The sequence below is a fragment of the Spermophilus citellus genome (assembly GCF_964194105.1).
Source record: "Spermophilus citellus genome assembly, chromosome: 7".
Lineage (NCBI taxonomy): Eukaryota > Metazoa > Chordata > Mammalia > Rodentia > Sciuridae > Spermophilus > Spermophilus citellus.
In genome coordinates, this window is record NC_138188.1 from 53,310,162 (window position 1) to 53,327,944 (window position 17,783).

General features: G+C 40.6%; 1 protein-coding gene across 1 annotated transcript; it reads right to left on the reverse strand.

Annotated features, from left to right (window-relative positions):
* Positions 1 to 409: 409 nt before the first annotated feature.
* Positions 410 to 11,504, reverse strand: SUCNR1 (succinate receptor 1). Its single transcript, XM_081302422.1, has 2 exons — positions 11,430 to 11,504; positions 410 to 3,477 (listed from the first exon to the last, which is right to left on the reverse strand). The coding sequence occupies exons 1-2, from the start codon at positions 11,430 to 11,432 to the stop codon at positions 2,530 to 2,532; spliced, it is 951 nt and encodes a 316-aa protein (XP_081158548.1). The 5' UTR covers positions 11,433 to 11,504; the 3' UTR covers positions 410 to 2,529.
* Positions 11,505 to 17,783: the final 6,279 nt, after the last annotated feature.

A 17,783-nucleotide genomic window follows, 5' to 3' on the forward strand; every position in this document is an offset into this window, starting at 1 on the left:
AGATGCTTGGGAGGTTTACATGCAGCCAGGGTGGAACAGAAGGGAACAGCCAGGGTGGAACAGGGGGGAGCAGGCAGAGGGACAAAGTGGTCTGGAGAAGGTTCTGAATACAGGAGTGGAGGGGCAGTCCTCCTAGAGTATGTGGTGCACCCAAGGTGCAGAGATAAGGTAAGAGGAGCAGGCCAGCCCAGGTTACAGGACACTGGACATCCTCGGAAGACATCAGGAAGCCAATTAAAGGACAAGATACAAAAGCTCAGTGTTATTTCCTTTGTAAACTACAACTCCAGAAACAATTTCCAAAATTGATCACAATTCCTACAATTACTTAGAAAAAAAAGCAGATGAAATAGCTCTTGTAATTTTAGTGTAGAACCCTTTAGTTTATTCAGGATTAAGTTACCACATGATAGATTTGAGCACCAATTAAGAATCAAGAAATGTGCTATAAAGTTTCTTAACTTTTTAATTACAAGATACATATGTAAGTTTATGGTTTGACAAAATATTCCAATGCACTAACAGAAAGAATCCACCCTTAACATTCCTGGGAATGGCAGTAGAGGAAAGAAATTTAATTTTATGTATACAAAATGAAATCCACACATCAAGCACAAGTTAAAGTTAAATTATAGGTTGCTAGTTTTGCAGAAATAAGTAAATACTTCTTTCCTAAGGTCTTGTCTGTAACGTGTTCTGATGAGGAAATTAAGGAGTTCTGTTTCTTAGATAACTTATAAAATTACATTGAAAAATTTTAACATTGATAAAGTTGAGACATGACCAAAATATCTTATATCCTGATGCTATGTAATAAAATAAATTCTTAGGGGCTGTGGGTTTTGCCAAATTGTATGGTGCTTGCCTAGTATGCACAGGGCTCTAGGGTTTGATCACCAGCACTGCAAAGATAGAATTAAGAGAGAGAAAGAGATAGATAGAGATGAGATAGATAGATAGAGAGAGAGAGAGAGAGAGAGAGAGAGAGAGAGAGAGAATATTAAGTTCACAGCAAATAATGTGTTTTATAATAGTTCAGGTTTGGGGGTCTAGTAGGATTCACCAGAAGTATTTGAGGATTTTGAAATAATAGAACATAATGCCATCAGAGTATTTCAGAATGGGAAAAGCAAAGGAATTTTATGACCCTGAATTCAAAATGCTTATTTTATCCTTCATGTTACTCCTTACAGCTAATGACATCAAAGAAAGGAACTCAGACACGTGGCAGTGGTCACACTTAGTTGCATATCAGTGAGTGATTATGTAATACTTGTTTGACTTTTAAAAGCAAACACAGCACAAGTTCCCGTCCCCACACCCTACTCTGTTTTGTGGCATGGAATGGTGCCTAACCTCCTGGGATGATATGTGTTAACATGGACATAATTATTCCTTATGTTCTATAATCACATAAGGTACATCTTACAGAGAACATTTCCTCCAAGGGTCTTATGCAATGTTCTATGAAAACAAGCCTTCTCTGAATGTGTGAGTCACTGTCTCCCAGAAAACGTCTTCCTTGTAAATGATTCCAGCGCTTATAAAACAAAAGAAGGGAGGAAAGAAACCATGACCTTTTTCCAAAAGAGAAAACTAACCCAAGGGACAGAGGATTGCCATTCCATTTCCTCTTATTTGCTGGTTTTGGGATAGTAAGACTTTTTAAAGTTGGTTATTTAATCAAGAGCAGAAAGCCTGATGAACTTTGACCTGTTTCCATGAACTGGTGGTCAAACGGGGAGTATAAAATTCCAAAACGGCAGGATCATCATAAATCCATGTACTCACTTTTGTTCTGTTTTATTTGGCTTTAGGTTCCTCAGTTGGCATTTTATGTTCTACACTTGAAATTTTTGCAACTATCCTTGGCATGTCTCTAGTATTTTGATACAATACCAAGGAATTTTATTAAATTTAAATTTCCCAAGATTGCCTAAATTTCCAAGCACAAACAAATCTATTTTCTCCCTTTGTTGAATTATCTCTTCAGGTTCTTTCCACTGATAACCCATCTAACCAAAACAAAACAAAACAAAACAAAACAAAACAAAAACAAAGAGTGATTAGTGATTAAATACATATCCACCTCAACACATGGTCAGTGTAAGGAAATATGCTTGAACTCATTACACTGCTTTCTGAATCCTTGTTACTTTCAGTTTTCTTAAGAACACAACTCCTACAAACGACATCTGACAGAATATATCTATTCTGCTATTTGGCTAGGTCTGGGATGGTACAAATGAGAATCACCGGAGAACTTGGCCAACACAGTGGCTGCGGGTCTGCCCCCTGACTCCAGGCACCAGAAGCTTGCTCCGGGTGAGAAGTCTTTGAGCACCTAGGGCTGGACCTCTTGGGTTCATGGGTGGAGAGCCCCGTACTTTCTCCCCTGCTTCCCACCGCATGTCCAGGTGCCACGCGCCTCTCCAGCTTCAGTTTGGAGCCCCTCCTGATGGACTCTGGGTCTGGAGGAGCCAGGCCGCCGATGGCTTGCTGGGAGCGGTGGCCTTGTGCAGAGCCAAGTCACCCTCTGAGCGCCGCAAGGGACTGCCAGCCCTGCCGCAGCCTGCTGGCCAGCATCTCCCTGAAGTGGTCGCCCAGCAGGAAGTAGAAGACAGGGTTGACAGCGCTGCTCAGGAAGGCCAGCGGGCGCGACAGCACATACAGGCAGCTGATGACCACCTGCGTGCAGCCCTGCCCGCCGCCCAGGCGCGAGGCGATGCGCACGTTGCGCAGCACGTGGTAGGGCGTGAAAAGCACGGAGAAGACCACCACGGCCAGGACCACTAGCGCCAGGGGCTTCTCCAGCTTCTGCGCCACGCTCAGCTGCCGGCTCCGCTGCCGCAGAAAAATAGCGATCTTGTAGGAGAAGAAGCACATGACGGCCAGCGGCGCCAGGAACCCCACCAAGGTCAGGCACAGGCTGTAAACCAGGTTGTACCGCGGGTCCCCCGAGCTGGCGTAGTCGGTGCAGCTCGTGCCCTCCTCCGTGGTGACCGAGCCGATCACGTGGAGGATAGGCAGCAGCTCCAAGGTGACCAACGCCCAGATGGCCAAGGAGATCAAGACGGCGAACTCCTTCTTCTGCAGAAGGTGCTCCCGGAAAGGGAACTTCATGAGCAGGTAGCGGTCGACGCTGATGAAGGTGAGGAAGAGGATGCTGGTGTAGAGGTTGGCATGCAGCACGTAGCGGTTGCTCACGCAGAGCACTTCGCTGTACTGCCAGGCTCCCTTGGCGTAGCTTCGCATCAGCATGGGCAGCGTGCACAGGAAGGCCAGGTCCGAGATGGCCAGGTTGAACAGGTAGACGTTACTGCTGCTCCAGTTCTTCAGACAGAAGAGGTAGCCGAAAACCACGGTGGTGTTCCCGAGCATGCCCACGACGAACTCAAAGCCGTAAAAGATGGAGAGGTAGTACTTCTCCAAGGCAGACTGGACCTCCAGCCAGTCCTTGCACGTTTCATTCCACGCCTGAAGAAGACAGGAAATGCAAGGGCAAAACACGAGAATGTGACGCAGGACAAAACTCTGCAGAACGCCGTTAACAAAAGGAACACCGGAGGAATGATAGCAGTGAGCTAAGCAAAATTCCTATCTCAGTGTTCACTCTCTTGGGAAATTTTAGGAAATAGCCAGGCGTTGTGGTGCACGCCTGTAATCCCAGTGGCTTGGGAGGCTGAGGCAGGAGGATCACAAGTTCAAAGCCAGCCTCAACAACTTAGTGAGCCCTTAAGCAATTCAGTGAGACCCCAGCTCAAAATAAAATATAAAAAGGGTTGGGGAAGTGGCTCAGTGGTTAAGCTTGATTTCCAGTACCAAAAGAAACAAGTAAATAAAAATTTAAAAAGTTAGAAAGTCAGGAAATAAATAAATGATGTCATATAATACTGTATGCTATGAATAAAAAGGAGGAAAGCTAAAAATTTTAGAGTGCTTGGGGTAGAAGGTGGCTGTGAGCTATTCTTACATATGATGATCAGGGAGCTGCTTCTGTATGAGATTACATTTACACAGAAATTTCAGTGGCGAGGGAAAGAGCCACTTCCCTATCTGGAAAAAGAGTGTTTCTGACAGAGAAAGGGCATGTTCAAAGGCCCTAAGAAAGAAGTGCACAGAGGGCTTAACAAACAGTAAGAGTCCAAAGCAGAGTGTGGTAAAGGAAATGAAGAGGAGAGTCTAATTTGCTTTTGTTTCTAGAATGTACCACAGTCCCTGGCACATCGTCGCTGTCCAACAAACTCTGCTGAGTTAAACTGAATTGAACCATAACCTAGAGAAGGAAATAGGGATTGTCAGAATTCCAATCTACAACTGCCATCTTAAAATAGACTATTTCAAAATTTACAATGTGAAACTGAGCATCTTACTAATGATAATGGTGCCTACTGTTTGTTGAGAGCTGATAGCGGGGACAGGCACTGATGCACTAGTTTCCAAGAATTATCTCATTTAATGCTTACAGTGACATAATGAAAGAGGGACTCCTGTTCTTTTCATTTGACACATAATTTCTCTGATGCTTGGAAAATTAAATATCTGCTATTTTAGTCTAACCCTGCTGCTATAGCAATATACCTTATAGTGGGTAATCTATAAATAATAGAAATGTTTTCCTCACAGTGTGAACGGTGAGAAGTCCAAGGTCAAGGTGCCAGCAGCTTCCGTGTCTGGTGAGCTGACCATTGCTCTTTGCTCCAAAGGTGGTGCCTTTTGATGCTCACAGCAGTGGTGCAAGGCATCCCCCTGGATGAGATCTCATTGATGAGGCAGAGTCCTCATGACTTACCTGTTTCCCAAGGACCTGCCTCTTAGTACTGTTGGTCCCAATGCATGTATTGTTGAAGCCCCCAATACTCAGAGCACAACACTTGTTGAGATCAGATGCTAGTGAAAGATCTTCACAGGGCTATCTTCTGAATACAGACCATGAAAACAGTAATCTAATTCAATAGATCTCAAACATCTTGCTAACTCTTCATTTTCTCCCTTGTCATCAGACCAGATTGTGGTTGGATAAGGTATTTCAAAGAATTTGAGTTATCTGAAAAATGTGCTGGATTGCCACTATTCAGTATTACATCTTACTTATCTCAAGGTTGAATATTCTAAATAAAAAACCAACTCCTTATTAAATAGGTTTTAGTGGCAATGAAATGATTCCTTCAATTGAAGTATTTGGGTAAGTACAGCAAAATAATAAGTGCATCTGAACTGCTTTTATCAAGAAGCAGCATCAAACATTCAGTAGAATCTTCTACCATAGAAGCTTCTGGAAAAGTTGCACAACCTCCTTCCAATTCAAGTGGCTTACCTAAAGGCTGGGAGGAGAGGGAGCAGGGCCCTGGGTCACTTCTTAGACAGGAGAGCACAATAGCCCTGCAGATATTTGCTAAGAAACTTACAAAGAGGCTACTTTAAAATCAGGACCTATGTGACGATCGGTGACACTCCAGAGGAGGAAAAGTGCCTGGTTGACATTTTGATGGGACTAAAGGCTGCATGGATACACTGAAGCTGTCCCCACGGTTGGGCAGGGTGGACTTCCAACCTGTAGATCCACACAAACCCCTGTGGTGGGCGGGCTTGGGCGCCTCTCTCGTGGGACCACTCCGTCCTCGGGAGCTCTGCTTTCTTTGTGCTAATCAAGTAAACCCTGTTACTTTCTCTCACCCTGTGTGTGTGTGGATTTTATCCTTCAAACTCGTGAGACAAAGTCCCCACCTCTGCAGCACTGAGTGTTGATTTGTGAGGACGAGTCCCGGGCCTGCAGCCCAGCTGGGCCTACCTTGGGTCTGCTCAGGCTCTCCGGACGACGCTGTTCGTTCCCGATGTCTCTTCAGCTTTCTGGTGGGTCTCAGGGCTGCTTCTCCACCAGGGTCACTGCTGTCATGGGATAAGCCTCAACAGCAGGAGCAGGAGCAGGTGCAGGTGCAGGCACCGCTCTCTGGCTTCATGGGTCACTGCCCCTCCTGGCCCAGGGTCTGGGAGGACCTGTCCCACTGTGCGTGTGGCCCGACACTGGACCCTGGGAGCTGCCCTAGTGCCCACCCACCCAGCCACCCCACAGGGCTCCTCTTCCTCAGGCTCTATTCTGACTTCTCAGCTGCTTCTCACACCAGTATTAGAGAAAACACCCTCCTGTCACCTTCTGTCCCCTCACAGCCTCCTGGTTTTCCTCCTTCCACCCTGGCTGTGCCCTGCAGGCTCTTTTATGGCTCAACTGGTAGATCCTAGGTTCACTGCTCAGCCCTGGGGTTCCTTCTCTACATTCGGCCTAGATAATCTCATCCACTTTCGACCTTCCAAGGCCGGCCATCCACCAACAACTCCTAGATTTACAACCAGCCCAGACCTGTTTTATAAGCTCTGACTTTTATGCTTATTGTCATGTATTATTTCTCACCAACATCTCTGCCATTAAATCCTATGCTAAGTGACACTGGCACCAAAACAGACATGAAGACCATCGGTACCGAACAGAAAACACAGAGACAGACCCACATAAATATAGTTATGTCATACTAGAAAAAGGTACCATAAATGTACATTAGAGAAAAGATGTCCTCTTCAACAAATGGTCCTGGGAAAACTGGAAATCCATATGTAGAAAAAGTAAATTAAACCCTTATCTCTCATGGTGCACAAAACTCAACTCTAAGTGGATCAAGGACCTAGGCTTTACACCCAAGACCCTATACCTAATAGAAGAAAAAGTAGGCCCAAATCTCTATTGAGTTGGCTTGGGAACTGAGTTTCTCAACAAGACTCCTAAAGCGTAAGAAATAAAATCGAGAATCGATAAAAGGAATGGAATCAAACAAAAAAACTTCTTCAGAGCAAAGGAAACAAACAAGAATGTGAAGAAAGAGCTTACAGAATGGGAGAAAATCTTTGCCACCTGCACCTCAGATAGAGCATTAATCTCACTATATATAAGAACTCAAAAAACTAAATCACACACAAAAAAACATATGACCCAATTGGTAAGTGGGCAAAGGAACTGAACAGACATTTCACAGAAAAAGAAATGTGATCGGTCAATAAACATGAAAAAAATACTAAGCATCTCTAGCAATTATAAAAATTCAAATTAAAACTACTCAAATTACATCTCACTCCAGTCAGAATGGCAATTATCAAGAATACAAGTAATAATAAATGTTGGTGAGGATGTGGGGAAAAGGCACACTCATACATTGCTGGTGGGACTGCACATTGGTGCAACCACTTTGGAAAGCAGTATGGGATTCCTTAGAAAATGTGGAATAGAACCACCATTTCACCCAGTTATCCCACTCCTCAGTACATACCCAAAGGACTTAGAATCAGCATACTACAATGACACAGCCACATCAATGTTTATAGCAGTTCGATTCATAATAGTAAGCTATGGAACCAACCTAGGTTCCCTTCAACAGATGAATGGATACAGAAAATTGTGGTACATATACCCAATGAAATATTTCTCAGTCATAAAGAAGAATGAGACTATGGCACTTGCCAGTAAACAGATGGAACTGGAGACTATCATGTTAAGTGAAATAAGCCAATCCCCTAAAACCAAAGCTCAAATGTTCTTTCTGGTATGTGGATGCTAACACACAATAAGCAGGGGTAGGAGGGAAGAACAGAAGTTTGTTGGGTAGACAAAGGGGAATGAAGGGAAATGGGGGGTTTCTGGGAATAGGAAAGACAGTGGAATGAATCACATATAACTTTCCTATGTTCGTGTATGAATAACGACCAGTGTAACTCTACATCATGTACAACCACAAGAATGGGAAGTTATACTCCATGTTTGTATAACATGTCAAAATACATTCTACTCTCATGTATAACTAAATAGAATTAAAAAAAAGAAAGCCTATGCTAAGTTCTTCCACTTCCTTACCAGTGTTGCAGAATATCCACCTATCTCAGTAAAATTGTGTCATCATGGACCCAAGTGTGCACCACAGAACTCTAAGCAACGACCTCAAAGTCATCCCTTATTTAACCCCAGTAATGAGTCAACTCCCCACATCTTATTGCCTGTCATTCCAGATGTTTCTCAAGTTCATCATTGTACCCACACACCATATTCTAGTCTAAGCCACTGTTCTCTCTATCTTGGATTATGTCACATGCTCTTACTGTCTTACATCTTCTCTGGACCTTTTCAATTTATTGTCACTATAATAGCCACATAATCTTGAAAATAGAATCACATTGCTCTCCTAGACTTCAACGACTTTCCACAGTCCGAAGACTGCAGTCTGAATCATTGATGGGGACTCCACACCATGACCTGGCTCCTGGGTGCCACTTGGCCTGCCTTAGTGCTCCATGTTCACCTCTCCCCCTACCTGCTCTTGAACACACAGAGTGGTCCAGGGCCGTCTTCCTGAAGTGACTCTCTTGTGTGACATTCCTCATCTTACATGTAGACTTCTTTCAGGACTCAAATCAAGTGTGAGTTTCCCAGAACAAGCTCTCTGGCCCCCATTCTAAGCCAGCCCCTCCCCCTGGCGCTGTGGGGGCAAGTTGAACTTCCTAGCACCTCTCGCAACTTTGACTCATTGTTTATCTTCTACATCTGGCCCAGTGACTAGCAGATGGTAGGTGGTCGGAAAATGCTTGTTGAGTGAAGATAGAACTGTAAACATCTGACTGTTTACCAGGGAGTTTTATAAATAACTCCTCCAAGTTCAGAGAAGTAGCATGTCCACAAAACTGAACCCCAAATTGCTGTATTTCATTACAAAATATGACACTCTGTATAATATAAGTGATATTAAAAATTGGAAATGGTAGTACCAATAGCTATGGCTTTGAAATATTTAAAGAAAATGTGTGTGTCTTCTAGGATCCATTTAATAATCCAAGGCATTTAATTAAGAAGTCACACCTGAAATTAAGAAACATTTGAAAGATTTGCATCAAAGTGTTGGTAGTTTCATTCCTAACAATGATATTCCAAATAGTTTTTTTCCATGTCCTTTTTCCTTTTAGTCTCTGAACATTTTTTTTTATACTAAGGCAGCATGTATTCAATAATATTAAGTTTTAATTCTTAGAAATATAGAAAAAGGGCCAAGGAACTTCTCTGTGTAAGCTAATATTCCTTGTTTTTCAGATCAGTGGTCTTTTTCACTAGCTCCAACTCTCCTGCTGCTGCTGCTGTTCCCAGCCTCCTGGAAGCATGCGCTCCCTGTCTTCTATGATGTGCCAATCTGGTCCCTCCAGTCCCCACTGCAGACTCCCTTGTGACTGACCCTTCTTTGCCCAAGTTTTAAATGGCTGGACAGTCTGAAGGCTCAATCTGCATCCCTTTGTTATTTGAGGAACACCCAAAAGGTGGGGTGCACACTTAAAATTGAAATTAAGATAGTAGAAAATTTCCTTCAGACAAGAAACTCATTAGTTTCAGTTTTGAATTTCCTTTTTCCAGTCATAACCAGGAACCAGGTCTTATTTCTGCCTAGTAAGTGCTGGCTTTTGTCAGTAGTTTATGCAACTTGTGCGCAGCAGAAAGTTTGGACGATCATGAATGGAAACTGTGTCTATGAGGACAGGCGTGACTTGAAGCCAGATTGCCACCAACCACCACTCAGGCAAGTTAGGGACCTCATGGAAATGATGGGGAGCTCTTCTACTTTCCAAAGAGGCTGGATATTGAGGGAGCTAGCAAGGATAGAGCACTGCAGGGTGGAGTAAGGAAATGAGGGACTAAACTCACCCGTTCCTTTCCTCCATTAATTTACACCTGCATGTTGCTTCTCATAGAGTGGTTGCCCCATTTAAAAAAAAAGAAACTTTAAAAATATATGTATGGGGCTGGGTTGTAGAGCACTTGCCTAGCACCACATAAAAATAAATAAAATAAAATAAAGGTATTGTGTCTATCTACAACTAAAAAATATTTTTTAAATGTATGTATGAAATACATACTAATTGTATAATACCTATTGATGCAAATAGGCAAAAATGAGGGAAAAAAGATCTTTAAACCCATCATTTATAATATTAGGGTACCATTCTACACTTTAATATTTATTTGAATTTGCATTTATAAAAATGAGATGATTTTTTAATGACATTTTATTATTTGTTTCTTTGATACTTTTGTTTAATAATGGAAAGTTTTTTCTAAGTCTATAATATTCACAAATTATGGCTTTGTAAAGGCAGGCGATCCAATATTCGTAGGCCAGCTTAACTTCTCAAGGAGCCACGGTTATATTCCAAATTGCGTGATATGTGTATGTGTGTTTTTCATGTGGCCATCATGATTGAAGAAATTGGGGAAGTAAGTTGTTTCTTTAAGCACAACTCTCTACTGAAAGGGAAACTTTGTCATAAAAAATTACTAGTCTCTTCCACTGCCTAGTGGTTGTACTCTTGGAAATGGAATTAGTGATAAATAGCTTATAACTGATTTGTTTAAATTCTTTTAACAGATCTTTTTCTTTAAAAAGTGTTGTATAACTAAAGTGAAGTCAATAATTCTTAGTCCAAAATATACATATCTAAACCTGCTAGAATTAATACACTAGAAGCAATGTCAAATTTACTCTCATAAACAGATCAATAATACTGATTTTTAAATTTGGGATAATATTTCCTTCACTTTAAATATATTCATCCTTTTGGAAACATACAGTTTCGACAACTAAATTTAAAATATATATATCTGATAGTTTCTTAGAGTTTAAATTATTTTCTTACAACCATCAAAATTAAACACAGAAAATTTGTGGAATTTTAATTTTTTACTGCTACCATAAGGTGAATTTACAATTTGAGTGAAAATATATATTCACACTGAAAAAGATACAATAATTTAACTGGTGACTTAATTTTCATATATTCCATACGTTACATCAGAAATTAAATTATTGAAAAGTGATAGAATGACATCAAATAGTATGCACATTAATTTCTTTACAAATATACTACATATAGGTAGAATAGCAATGATTTCTGTAATTTTTAATTTTTCTTCAGTAAGTTATATTCTTGAATCATTTTATTACCTATAAAGGCTAAATTTAATTTTTAAAATACCTTAAAATTACATGTAATACTTTGCTTTCTAAGCATGATAAACTGTTTCATATGATTTAGGATCTTTAATTTTTTCTGTAAGTGATAATACATATTCAAGTGAATCCAATTACTAATTTTTATTGCAATATGTTACCGAGATGTAACATAACACATTTAACACAAGACATGTAACACAAGACATTTAATTTTGTATAATCAAAATGCAAAGGCAACAATTAGGGCTTCCCTTTAGTTTCTTTGGCTGGTTTTCCTCTCCTTGAGAGCGCTTCCCCTAAACAGGACTTATACCCCTTTGGCTCACAGAGTAGTTTTTCCCAAAGCCCCCAGCAGCAGCCTGCCCTGAATATGGGAGGAGGAGATGCAGAGCAGCTTACCATTCTGCTGGACGACCTCTCCCTTGACAGAACCTCGGCCAGCTGTGGAAACAGCTTCTGACCCAGTGCAGTGCATCCAGACATGCTTAGTTGGGTCTAATTTGCATATCAGGCAGCCAAGATTAATAATTCAAAAGTCAGGGATAATTTATGCAGTCAAACCTCCAAGTCAGAGACATGCATTCAGGGAAATTTCTGCAGAGTGGAGACACGGAACAAATGACTAATTTTGCAGAAAACACATTTGACAAACAGATTTGGAGAACACTACAGTTGGATTGATTTTATCCACTAACAAAGTCACAGAGAAGCACTCCTTATTTTCATATTTATTTTCGGACTCAGACAATGAGGAATGGTAAACACATTATGTTGAGTACACAATTGCATCTGTTTTTTTCTTCAATTTTCAATTTTTTGGTGAATGCTAGGTTGGGCATACAATGACTAAGCTACTGTTATCAACAACTTTGAGGGAGCTATAAAACGGAAACTTTGAAGGGACTGTACTTATATCCTGTTAGTGTACTAGAAAAGGGACACTAGAGCTTTTTTTATTTTTTCCATTTTACTTGCTGTGATTAAGTTCAAGAGACACATTAAAAATGCATCAGGTGGCTAGGGATTAGGGAGAGAGGTGCTATAAAAGCCACCTCCAGAGACTGCAGTGTATCCATCCCAATCAATGCCTGAGTAGCACCGGGAGCTCATTGCCTCCATTTCAGACAGGAAGCACACCTGACTTTTCCTGAGGATTATGTTAGATTTATGATCAAGTAAACACTCTGTCTACTTGATGTGAAACTTGGGGATTATGCTGAGGAAATGCCTAACTGTTCAGGCAGTAGAAATTCAATTTGAGTGCCATATAAGTTGATTGTAGAGTTAGCAGTGATAAGCAGGAGTCCACAAGAAACTTCATTATGTCTCCTCCTAACCAGGAGTTTCCTCTTCCCCCAGTCTCTATGAGCCTTAAACTGAGAATCTTCAAAAAAAAAAACATAAATATAAATATTCTTTAAATATATATAAGTGTACTTAAAATTATATACATGAATTAAATATAAATGTATTTATATGTGAATAAATATTTACACATACAATATGTTTATTTATCTGAAATAACACATCTTTAATTTGTTGAGTTTTTTGATAGCCAGGCATTGAACTGAAAACCTTTATGTGTGTTAAATGCTTAATAGTATGCCTCTGAGTTTGTTATTATTTTTATTTTACAGAATGCAAAACTGAGATCAGAGAGGTCATTAACTTTCCTAGGGTCACAGAACCAGTTAAGGGTGACTGAAGTTTAAGCCTCTGCACTTCCACTCTGAAAGCACCTGCGGACCTCTGACTCCTGTGTGAGTGACATTCTTCTTGATGTGTGTACAATAAGTTCTGGAAATTAATGACAGGCACTTTTCTACTTTCTCTTTTCTTTAGAGAAAGGCTAAAATATCCTGTCTATGAATTTAAAAGGGCAAGCGCATTTGCAAAACCATCAGTGTTGTTAATTTTAGACCTAAAATAACACAGAGGAGCAAAGGTACCTGGGCGTATTTCACAGGTTTCTGCCACCCTTCCAATGGAGATAGGGCAATTCCCTCTGTGGGGAGGTGGGAGTTCCCCAGAGCTTCCTCTTTCTCCTCCCACCTCCTGACCACCACAGAAGTGGTTTGCACTTCTCCTTTTCCACAGGCCTGCCATCCAGACTCAGCCTGGTGGCCTGCTTCCCTGCCTAGTCCACCTTGTCAGGGGCCCCTTCCCTCAGGACATTGTCACTGGAGGAGGAGAGTGAGTCAGGAGAAAGGCTTAGGGAAGATCTCCAGTATTCCTGGTGTTCTCAGTACGTCTTGAAGACCTGTGAAAGGTATCCAGTACTTCTGGTCATTTTGCACACAAAAGGAGTCAGCCCAGGGACCAGGTTAGATGCAGGGCCATGGCCCATGAGCAGGGCTGGTGTGTCATTGACTGCTACTGCAACCTGGCGGGTCTTGCACCCAGAGGGGCCACACACTTAATCTAATGCTTTCCTGTCACATTCTGTATTTGAAATTCTTCATAATTTCATAATGCACGACCCCATCTTTTCTTTTTGCATTGCTAGCTCAGCCTGCTAAAGTACAAAGCTCGTCGGAAATGATCGCAAATAGCATAGTCAGTTTCAATGGGGCAAAGTTATTGGTTTTTGCTGTCTTCTTTTTTAGAAACAACATAGTGAAGTTCATGGCTTGAGGAGCAATGGGAGTTGGAAGGGCAGTTGAGTTTGCAGGAAAGCCTGCTCTCCCAGAGGTAGTAAGGTAGGAGTGAGAGCCCCGCCCAGGTCAGACCTTTCTAACCCAGACTTTGCTCTTGAATGAGAATTTGGATTCAAGGCCATCAATGCTAGAACATTTTCTTAAATTGACCTTGTAAAAGTCAGCACGAGTAAAAAGACCAAGGAGTCATTGTCCTGACTTTGCCTTTTACTAGTTATGAGATCTTAAAAAAAATACATATTTTAATTTCCTTGTTTGGAAGATGGGAATAATGATCCCTACCCCATAAAACTTACAATGTTCACAGTAGTGAAATGCAGTGGGCTGGGAATACCAACACAGAGCACAATCAGGAAATTTCAGAGGAAAAAAGTGGGAAAGACAACCAAAATATTAATTAAATCTAATACCACCCTACTTATTAGCTTCCACTAGCATCTTTTGAACACCTACTCTCTGTACTCTGTTCTTTAATAGCTGAAACAGTTTAAGGCACTTCATGATGTTAAAGTTATTAGGATATTCAGGGGAAGAAACTGAAGCCCAACAACGATTGAATAAATTATCCACCATTACACAGCTAAGAAATGAGTGGGCCATAACTTGAGGCCTTGCTTGTTTGATTCTTCACTCTGAGCTTTTGAACATTATTGCGCCTCCTTCGGGGTAAAGAAGAAAATATTAAGTCAAAACCAAATGCTACTGATATTGAAGAATTTGACCTTAAATATGGCAATTTTATGTGGTTTGATCTGAAAAAGTAAGTTTAAAAGAATTACTACAACTCATTATGGGATATAAGACTTATTGGTTATCAAATCTGATGATTCTAAAAAGAATTAGACATTTTAGGCAAAAAACCAGAGTCAGTAACAAACAGTGACAGCGCTTCTCGGCAGCTGATGCCAGCCAGCTGCTCTGCACACTGTGAGGTGCTTCCTTCCACAGCACAGAGGGTCTGTGGGGAGAGCACACCATCCCAAGGTCCCATGATCTTCAAGAAATCCCACACAGGGCAGGAGGAGGATGATCAATCGGTTCAAGGAATTTCTTCTACAGTCTTATGGGGAAAGAAGAATGCAACAGATCCAAGGTGTCCTGTGAAACCGAGGAGGGTATTTGGACGATGGTGTGCTGGGTACACATAACCAAGCCTGCCTGGCTCTTCCTCTTTCCAAGAAATGATTCATGAAGTGGAAAAAACGATAGGGAACAGCAAAGGGAAAGTACAGTGGAGGTTGTCTGTGATTGTCTCTCAATTCTCCAGGCAGCAGAAATCATGCAAATTTTATTAACTAAATTTCCTTTCCCAAGGGATAAGGATTATTCAACATGGGCACTAAAGTTAAGGCAAAGGAATCTACTTCCTCTAACAATCAAACTCCCTATCATTTAAGTTATACTTGTAATGCAAAATTCTACATTATTATTTTTTCTTATTATGCAATTGAGAAAAATGTGTCATATCTATTAGAAATGCTTTAACTAAAAAACAAAATATTGTTTTCTGCTGAATTAAAATGCATTAAGAGGCTGGGCATGGTGGTGCATGCCTGCAATCCCAGAAACTCAGGAGGCTGAGGCAGGTGGATCAACTTGGTGAGACCTTGTCTCAAATTAAAAAACTAAAATAAAATAAAAAGGGCTGGAGATGAGACTCAGTGGTTAAGTACCCCTGGGCTCCACCCAGTACAAAAAAAAATCAAATTCCTTGAAGTATTAATATTTTACCTAGAAACACAGCAAACTCACCTTTTATTTTTTTAGTTCATTCTCAAATTTTAACAGCTAAATGATTTTTTAATGATTCATGTGATAACTTATTAATGCTTCTGTAAAAGTACTGTTGTTTTGCTTCCCTGATAAAAAATCAAGATATGTGAAATTCAAGCATTTGAGTGAAAGATGGAGACACATTTCATTCTTAACCATTGTTTACGGTATAATCTTTTTGATTGAGAGTTTGTCTGAAATATCGAAATACCATTCATTTGCTAATTAGTCATTCAACTACTCAGCTTCTCCCAATTCACATTGACTGTGGTTTTTATAAATTTGCTTGATCCGTGTAACATTTGGCATTAATAATGAAAACAAAAGCCAGCTTGTTGGTTATTTTGATGGACATACTATAGAGGCACTTCCCCTTGGCTCCTGATTAACCATTCTCTGTCTTGCTTGCTCAAAAATAAAATTTGCTCCTGGAATAAAGAACAAGAAGTCAGTCCAGTTGAATTTCACTGAGCATTTTAGTAATAGAGAGGTTTTCAGAATTGCAGAGAGAACAAGGATCATACTCACTAAGTGAGCTAAGTGCTTGCTGATTGTGTTATGAATTCAATAAAGTAAATGATGCGACCCCATAAAAAATTTGGTGACATGATTCTCTTGTATTAGAATCTTTACCTTCACAACATACTCATTAATGCCAATATTAATTTAAATTTATATTTTACACTGATTTATGACACTGAAAAACTAATACAATTTGACTTCAGATTAGATCAATATTGTAATGAACTAAGTGAAGATGTTTCACATTGTAGCAACTACGACATTATAATCAAACACTGTAAAGAATTATGAAAATGAGTCAATTGCTACCTTTTAAAATATCTCCTTAATCCTATAGGAATTATTTATGTGTCTATAAGAAGTATTTTTTTCACATTGACCTAATATTAAATTCTAATATCACTTTGTATTATTTATAAGAATCCTTGCTGGTCAAAACACCTAGCTTGAATGTCAGATGTAGAGATGGGTTTAGAAGCCATTGAGTTGAGTTCCTAAGAATGAGGAAGTGGGACTCAGTGGTTAGGAAGGAAAGGGCTGGGGACGTGACCTTGGGAACAGAGGGGAAGGTCCTGATCATGAGGGAGATTTAAGTACCATCTTACGGGAGATGAGCATGGTAGGGAGCCCTCCCTGAGAGCCCTCTCTACACCCTTTTACCTGCCGGAAGAGAAACCCTCTTTCATTCATCCCTAGACCAGAGTCTGCCATTGACTACTTTCATCATTAACAAAGAGGAACGATAGCAAGCTTGAGAGAGGGTGTCCCAGTTTGACAGGGCCAATATATCTTCAGGAGATTGATACAACATCCAAGAGTCGACAAGACCTTCTCACTGCCGAAGCACTTTGGGGCATGAGAGCTTATGCCTGCAGACTTTCAGTATAGAGAAAACTCTGCTCGTTCACTGTGACCAGAGTGAAAGACAACAGCTACTGGATTTCTTTTACCACCGGCATGGCCTGTAATTCCCTAAGTCCTTGCAAACTTTTTGAATAAAACTGACCCATTCCCTTTATTCTACTACTTCTTTGTTCTTTTCCCAACATCTTTAAAGGGAACTGAAAATGGGAATTGAAGCATCAACAGTTCAGTTCCCAACATTAATTGGAAAATGAAAACGGTAAAAAGTTAATTTGGGGCAGAAATTAGAATATGGGGAAAATGAAACTTTAAAAACTCTTATTAAATTTTTTAAATTAGATTAAATTTTTAAAACTAAATTAAAAATCTTCCAGTGTGTTGATTGCTCAATATCAAGCACTGGGAGAGGAAGAAAAGAAGCAGAGATTAGAACAAGCCATTTCAGTTGCTTCTCTTGTCTCATCGTTACCACTCAGGCACTGATCCTTCATGGTCTACCTCACATCTGACCTTCTTTCCATGATTAATTCATAGAACAGAGTTTGATCACCTACTATGTTCTATGTCCCTGTGGTTGATTGGCTAAGTCAGAATTAATTTAATATTTGATCTTGGACACTTCATATCATCACCTGAGCCTGGACTTCCACAGCTATGAAGAACATTGGGGGAGGGGGCTGTAGATGACACAGCAGGGCCTACGGATGCCTCTCTCAGGTCTGAGTCTGCGGCAGACGTCCTGCTTCCAGCAGGCTGTGGCTTCTGCTGTGCCCAAGCCTGATGGTGTTTCTCACTACAGTGCTCCAAGAACCTACCAATTAAAGTTGTCTCTCCCAGTATACCTTGGCTTCAATATAAGGAGCTTTCATTTGAATATAAATTTTCTGTTTCTCTGATAGGAAAGCTTCTTAAAGGGGTACCAGGAGTTTGCCCCCCT